This window comes from Oxyura jamaicensis, chromosome Z (assembly GCF_011077185.1).
Source record: "Oxyura jamaicensis isolate SHBP4307 breed ruddy duck chromosome Z, BPBGC_Ojam_1.0, whole genome shotgun sequence".
Classification (NCBI taxonomy): domain Eukaryota; kingdom Metazoa; phylum Chordata; class Aves; order Anseriformes; family Anatidae; genus Oxyura; species Oxyura jamaicensis.
This window is the reverse complement of record NC_048926.1, coordinates 14,909,673-14,917,404: the sequence shown is the minus strand read 5'-3', so window position 1 is coordinate 14,917,404 and position 7,732 is coordinate 14,909,673. Positions and strand designations below refer to the sequence as shown.

Sequence of the window (7,732 nt, the reverse complement as noted above, 5' to 3'; positions counted from 1 at the left end):
CTTAAATTATTCTAAGTTAATGTAAAATACATCCCCTAGGCTATGAAAAATTGTATTCCCTACATTATCCTGACCTTTTAAAATGACAATGAACTAAAATCTGTTAATTAAACATTTAATAACATTAGTCACCAATGAAAGCAATGTTGCAATTATAGTTTGTTACCTGTTCTGGCAGCATGACTGCAGACAGTGCACGTTTGTGTGTGTGCATATGGGGGGAGAGCTTAACACAGAGAAAGACTGGAAATACTTTTTAAAAAATAATTTATTCCATAAGAAGAAAGCAGAATGAAGATCTTGCATAAACATTTGTAGTAGCTAGCACACGTTGCTGTATTCAATTCTCCATAACACAGATAGATCACAACAGAATTATTAGAACTAGCAGGAAAGTCACAATCACCCAGCCACAAAGTGTCATTTTTTTCTCCTATTATTCATATTTTGCACACTATTTTAAAGCACAGAGTACATATATTCTATTAAATTCAGGATAATACACAGAATTATCATAGTATTGCTCACCATGGATCCTCCCTTAAAACATCTCCTGATAATGAAGTCAGACAAAAAGCCTAGAAAACTGTTAATCCTATATAAAGATAAACAAAATAAGATTACGATTCCTATCTCTGTATTAGTTCAAAAAAAAAAAAAAAAAAAAGACTTAAATGGAATGTTTCTGAAGTAGCTGTGTTATCAAACATGTATACCAGAATGAAGGTAGTTAGAAGCTGAATGTGCACCACGTGCACCATTTTTCTAGGTAACAACAAAAAACTGTTTTTAAGACTATTGCATTTTCATGTAGCAAAGAAAAGAAAAAATCCCCAAATAAAACAAATACATGCATGGGCAAAAAAAGCCAAGGGAAGTTTCTGAACATTCTTCCAATTATCAAAAAATATTAAAAAGGTGGAAGACTAGGAGCAGAACTATGCCAAAAGACACCAATATGAAAAACGACATTTTGGATCTAAAACGTTGACTCCTTTTTATAAAAATATTTACAGTTCTGTAGAAAATTTCAAGCCCAATACTTCACATATGCAAATGGCCACAATTATCTGAGTAACCAATAGGTCCTGGAGATCTATGTATTTGATAAATCTTCTGAAATATTAATAACTCTATTTTACATTCACTCATGGCAACAGGTATGCCAGTTCAAATTAATCTCACCGCAGCAGAAAGCAGATGTTGAAGGTTTCTGTAGTCAATTGATAAACAAGATCAAAACCAAGAAATAACTGATTCATGCAAGGTATTTTGCTTGTTTGCTTGTGAGAGTATTGGTCTGGGCTGACAATTACGCCTCAAGCACTATTTCTTGTCAAGGCATGGTTTCTGAAGGAACAAAGACAAAAAGGAAAATCTACACTTCTGAAAAAAATACTGTCTTTCTGTCAATCTACTGCAGAAGATTATAAGAACACAGTACAATGTACACTGTATTTTCTTTGGTTGGGAACTGTCATTGCTGAGATGTCTGTCCACTGAATGTATTTACTGAATGTGATGCGTGCCATACAGCTGCATTGATAAATTAACCTAGTTTGGTATATTTACAGATGAGATTATCAGATACACTGAGAAGAGATTGAACCTTAAAGGCCTCATTTATTAAAAGAAAGAAAACAAACATATGTTAATTATTTATGTGCAGTGAAATGTAAGCAGGTTTGTCTTTTAAATCTCCTTTCTGATGCTTCTGTGTCAGGACAAGATTCTCAATTCACCTAACTGCCCAACACCAAAGTCTCTATACAGTAAATGAAAGCAAGTTCCATTATTGAGTATTTTTACAATCTGCTTCTTCTAAGAGCCATTCAATTCCACTTAGCAATCCAGTTAAAGTTGCAGCTACAGTATCTTGCACCTGTAAAAATAAAAAATAAAAAGCTAATGTATTACAGATAACATGCAATGTAACAATATTTTAGTAGCACTGCATGTCTATCTTTGAAGTCAGAAATACTACTCAAATCTAAATGTTCACCACTGGCTTCCAAATCCCTTAAACAGGGTTCCTGAGAGTATGGTACAAAACCAAAACACTATGGTTTACAGAATGAATTATGAGACCCATTAAAAAAAGCCTTGCATTGATATCCAGGTGAATTTTATCTTAATCACTCCATTGGCTATTCTAGAAAATTTACTTTACAGATGAGAAGCTGTTGCCAATTCTTCTCATAACTCTTAGAGGAAAATTGTCACCAACTTTAGAATTCAAGGCGTATTACTACTTCTCAGATTTTGTAATGTATTATAAAGCAACTATTAGAAATGGTACACTTTTGAAGCTTGTTAACATTTTCTTTAATGAAAACAAAGGAATTATCTCAAAATAGGATTTGATCAGCTGGTCAAGAGGTGATTCTCCCACTATATTTAGCGTTGGCGCAACCTCACCTTGAATATTGGTTGCAGTTATGGTCTCCACAACATAAACTGGATGTTCAGGTCCTTGAATGCAACCAGGGGAGGGCAACCCCCTTCAAGACCCTTCCTTACCTTCTGGCTCTAGCTGAAGTTTCTTGTGTGTACCTAGGCAGGCCACTTAACACTTACAGGACCAGAGAAACTAAATTCTTTATTTAAGTCGAGTGCTCATATAATACTAGTGTTGAAAGCTTGCTTAGGTAGTTACAGTTCAGGAACTACAAATTACTTAAATTACATTTAAGACACACAGAAATGGAAAATAAAGGTTAAAAAGCAAGTACCATCCAGGGCTGATTTAGCAGATTTAGTTGCAACTGATGTGCCACATAAACACAAGGAATTCTTTTCACATCATCTTGAGAGATGCAAGACAGAACTAGCAGAGGTCTGTTTGGAGGTCCAAGGGTTGGATCAATCATTGCCAAAATATGAGCCAGTTCCTCCTGTCGATCATGTTCTAGGAAATATTTTTTAATATGTAAGTATTACATATATGCAAATCCCAAGGAGAACATTTTTTGTTTGTCTTAAATATTTTTCAAATATTGAAGATCTCAGAGGTGAGGCAACACAGGGCTAGAAGGGGTATAGGCAAATTATCTCATTCTGCTTAACTCAAGGCCAGGTATCTGTCTTCATGTCACACTTAGCTGTTATTCAAAGATCTCCATAGGTTTCCACAGATGGCTTATTCCAGTCCTTAATGTCAGAGCATTTTCCAGGTACCTGTAAGGCTAAAGCTGCAACAAACCACTAAAAAATACTGACACACTGGATAGTCAGCAGCCCTCCCCTACCATCTGTATTCTTTCTCTTAGTATATCCCCTCACAATTTTTACCCTCTTCTTTCCTGAGCTAGACCTTTCCATCCATTCAAAACTGATGAATGTAAAGGTAATTTACATGACAGTTGTTTGGATTATTCTTATTATAGGACTGTCCTAATTTGAGCTTATTGCAACTTTTTCTGCACTCTTCCTGGTGGAGGCTCTCTTTCCAGGTCATTATACCACTACCACCATTCCAGGCTGCCTCTCCTATCCACCCCCAAGGATTTTGTGTTTGGCTTGGTTTAGTTTTGCTTTTTTGAAATCCAAATCACTTCCCAGATCTAGCTTAGAGAGCAGAAACATAAATACCAACCATAACTGAAAGAAGGGGCTGTAACACCTCACAAGGAGCTAACACACTACTTAGACAGACGACCTCTTGGACTGGGTACAACATGAAGAAACAGCACAAATGAGGTTGATTTTGAAATAATCAGAACATGAATGTTGATGTATTCCATATTCTGAACAAATCTTTTGTGACATGCCAACCTTTCATAAAATATGAATAAAGAGAAAAACCTTACTTTTATGAGCTTCTGCATTAGCAACATAAATGAATCCATCAACTACTTCGCACACCTTTTTAACTTGAGCTATTACATTGTAGTGCACAGCTTGCTGATTTCCTACTACACTGTTCTCTTGGTAGAACATCTTATTCACAACAGCAGCTTGCTCTTCCCTTGCTCTCTTTCTTTCCACACTGCAAGGTATTAAAATATTTCAGTAGTCAGATTAATTAAGTAGAAAATGCAAAAACAGGATCTATGCAGCATAGCAAAGGGGCAGCAAAATAGCTTAAGCCAGCAAAAGCTACATTCCTCACACAATTTCTTCTAGTGTATGTATATAGATAGCTAGCAATTTGCAAGAACGTATGAAAATAAACTCCAGGATGAGTTTATACAGTGTATCAAATGGGAATTAATCAGGTTACCAAGGTAGACAAGAGCACCTGCTATGCCTTTGCCATATACATTTGTTATGTATAAGGTTTGAAAAATAAAGTTATTACTTCCACGTGAAAATTCACAGGTTGAAGAAAAGAAGGCAAAGACTGAAGGTATGTATTGAAGCTTCAGTTTATAAGGAATATCCATACATATGAGCATAGGCATAAAAACCACATCACAAAACCATAAGGAAAAGCAGGAAGGAACAGAGAAACTGTCCTTTTTTGTGCAGAACAAATCTTACCTGGTGGTTGAATACAATGTCAGAATATTGAATTTTTGATTGTTATTAAACTGAAAACTGACTCCTGATCCAATTCCTACAGGGAAAAAAATGAGCATATGAGATTACAAATACTTAGTTATTGAATATGACTGAGTGGTAGGCTGAAAATTCCAGTGGTGCTGTACAATGGATATATCCAAACTTATGTGTTTCTGTTAAGGGTAGCATATACATTATTTCATGCTCAAATTTTATACAGTTTATACAATTTATAAAATTTTATAAATTTTATACAATTTTATACATACTCTAAATTGGTCACAAAAACTATTAATTTAATTAAAATAAATAGTATTGAATTAAAATAAGGAGGTATTTCCATGTTTTTTATATTTAGATTAGAACCTAGAAACCTAGGTCAGAGGGGAGTTAGATTTGCCTCTATTAGCCTAAACCAGCACAGAAAATGTTCTATATTATTTACAACAAGCTGAATTGAAAAGGATAAAAAAATAGAAAAAAAGATAACAATTATAAGAAGTTCTATTTTCACACTTCCTGTAAATATAATGTAACCAAACACCAACTGTGCTGTGCTTAAATAAGGATATTAAGCAATATACATTTTTGTCTGTTTTGGATTAAGGTGGAATTTAAGATTTAAAACAGAAGTACAAAGAGCAAAATCTTGATATGGTACTGTACAAATTAAATCATTAAATTTACTGCAACTACAACTTGATCACAATATTTATTGCATTTATCCTTTTGAATAAATACAGAGTGATTTTTTTTTTTACCATTATGCTATTGATTTTCAAGGTGAGTATTAAAAAAGCATCGTTTTTGTTTTCCATTTCTCCACAATGCTTTTGTGTTTAAATATTTAAAATTTAAATGAAAATTAAAAACAAAACAATACAAAAAACAACAACACCATCATTACCATGAATTCGTCTTGTAGGTAGGCCAGCTACTAGCAGAATTTCTGGGCATGTCATCATCTTTCGCACTAAAGAGTTATCCAGCTCTTCCAAACCCGGCCCAAACATTGCAAAGCGAGGTTCTGCCTGAGTGACCAGTGACTGCAAAAAGGAAGTCACAGCCCCATACCGGGGACGGCTTGATTTCCAGCTTCTTCTACTCTGAGGACAGCTTTTTTTGTATCTGTAAAATAGACACAAACTAGAAATTAAACACGAAATTCAGAATAGGTATTAATCAACGTTTACTCAGGTCCCGCACTTCTCATGCTTTGTTACTGTTACAACTCAAGCACAGGTGAAAAATGCTAAAGTTCAAAACTGATTATTTCAGTCAACAGGTTGAAGCAGGCAAAAGCATTAGTCCTTCCAAATTCCAAACGCTAACTTGTTGGACCTTTAATATACTTCCATAGGATTGAATATTTAGTTTACTTAAAAAATAAAGTAAAATTAGAAACTCTCCCAGCCTCACTGCACACACAGCATTGGTAGGATAAAATCAAAGCTGCTGTGTTACAAACAGTGTTAAAAAAATTAGGAAAATTCTGAGTGCACTTCCAACCTTCATTAAACTGCCTCTGTGTTTAATAACCACCCACTCCACCTGGAAAGGACCAATTCCCATTTAGGAACAGAGAACACATGATGTGAAAGAAGACAAGCTGTTGTCTGCAACCTTACGCATTCACTTGATGGAGAAGCTGGAAGGCATGAAATGACTTCAGTAATCACAGGGAAAGAAGTAACAGTGACGGAAGAGACAGACTTCCTGGAGAAGCAGATTCAGTCTTTGCTTCATTGGACACTGCACTGTGATACTGGACAAATCACTTCAAGAAAACATTAAATGTGTGCTTCTCTACACTTCACTTAAGATCAGCAACAACGTTAAGTGTTCACAGACACAATGAAAATCAGTGACAGGTCATTTCCAATATGGGATGCTCTGAAGTATTTGGACCTGAAGACATTTAAATCCAGTGCTCAAAATCAATTATATTTTGCACTTCATGTTCAGAGCTCCTCTTTCCCAGCTGTAAAATGGGGATGAAGGGCACAAAGACCACAGGGGTCAGTGCATTTTTTGTGAAGCAAGAGTTTCAGGAAATCATCTTTGGAAAATGTAACTGCAAATTAGTAACTTTTACTGCAAATTAATTAAAGGCATTCAATGATTTTTTTAAAAATAGAAACACTGCAGAATAGACTTTTTAATCATCCAAACATATTAAGAGCGTTGCTGTGCTTTTCAGCTACACTAGGTGGAATTACAGATGCTGTCTTATGGCCACTAACCATCAGAGCTAAAGCAGTATTAGTTCTTATTCTGCACACATTCAAAAACAACATTTTATTTTTTTCTAGGTCTTCCAGATAAGATATAAAACAAAACTAAGAATCATTCCACTCGCTGTATTTTAAACACTGTTTAGTACTTTTATCAAAACAATAAATTATTTTTCATTGTGCTGAGAGCAAAGAGCATTTTCATCAGGACCAGTGGTGAGCACAGCTTCTCCAGTACAAGATTTTTGGTGGCACAGTTTACAAAAAGCAGCAGAGAGTTTACAAAAAGCTTTATTTTTTTTTTGTAACATCTCACATTCCTGTTGAATTCCAAGGAGAAATACCAGACCAAACCATCACAGAGCAGGAAATTATATTTCCAAAATATGGGAGGGGCTTGAGAACCCATCAAAACTTGAGCAGTGGCTTACAGTCAATTGCTGTAAATATGAACCCTGCCTGTGGGCCGTAAATTGTGCAAGAGAACGCTGAGACACTTACATTGCCATGTAGTCATACAGAGTGTTATTGCTGACTTCTGAGAAGGCTTTATTAAAAATTTCCACATCCGGGAGCGACTTCCAGTCAACGGAGGTCCAGAAGGGGAGATCCCGCAGCAGAAAGTACCTCCAGAGCAGCGGGTCCTGCACGGCCGCCCTCCAGTAGCAGCTCGTGCTCCCCAGGTGGCACAGGTCTTGTGGCGAGAGGAAGGACATGATGTTCAGCTGCACGTCGATCTGAAAACACCGAGACCGGCGGCTGAATGAACCCCCGCTCGGCAGCCCCGAGGGCAGCGGGGAGGAGGAGGGGAGGGCTGCGGGTCCCAGCTCACCGGCAGCGCTTGCAGGGCGCTCGCTTCCTCAGCCTCCCCTTCCCCGCCCGCCGGGCCCGGCTGCGAGGCGGCCTCGGCCCGCTCCCTCAGCCCCCGCGCCCAGCGCTCTTTCAGGCCCCGCAGGCGGCCGCGCACGGTGGCCTCCAGCCCGCCCCGCTCCGCC

The 7,732-nt window shown here is 37.1% G+C and overlaps 1 protein-coding gene across 1 annotated transcript in view; it reads right to left on the bottom strand.

Annotated features, from left to right (window-relative positions):
• Nucleotides 1–250: 250 nt before the first annotated feature.
• Nucleotides 251–7,732, bottom strand: part of FBXO4 (F-box protein 4) — a 16,039-nt gene continuing 8,557 nt past the window's right edge. The window contains exons 7-13 of the mRNA XM_035309812.1: nt 7,570–7,732; nt 7,239–7,474; nt 5,411–5,631; nt 4,483–4,558; nt 3,810–3,988; nt 2,733–2,908; nt 251–1,882 (exon numbers count right to left, since the gene is read on the bottom strand). Coding sequence (XP_035165703.1) covers nt 1,793–1,882; nt 2,733–2,908; nt 3,810–3,988; nt 4,483–4,558; nt 5,411–5,631; nt 7,239–7,474; nt 7,570–7,732 — 1,141 coding nt within the window. The 3' untranslated portion in view covers nt 251–1,792. The remainder of the gene's footprint in view (nt 1,883–2,732; nt 2,909–3,809; nt 3,989–4,482; nt 4,559–5,410; nt 5,632–7,238; nt 7,475–7,569) is intronic.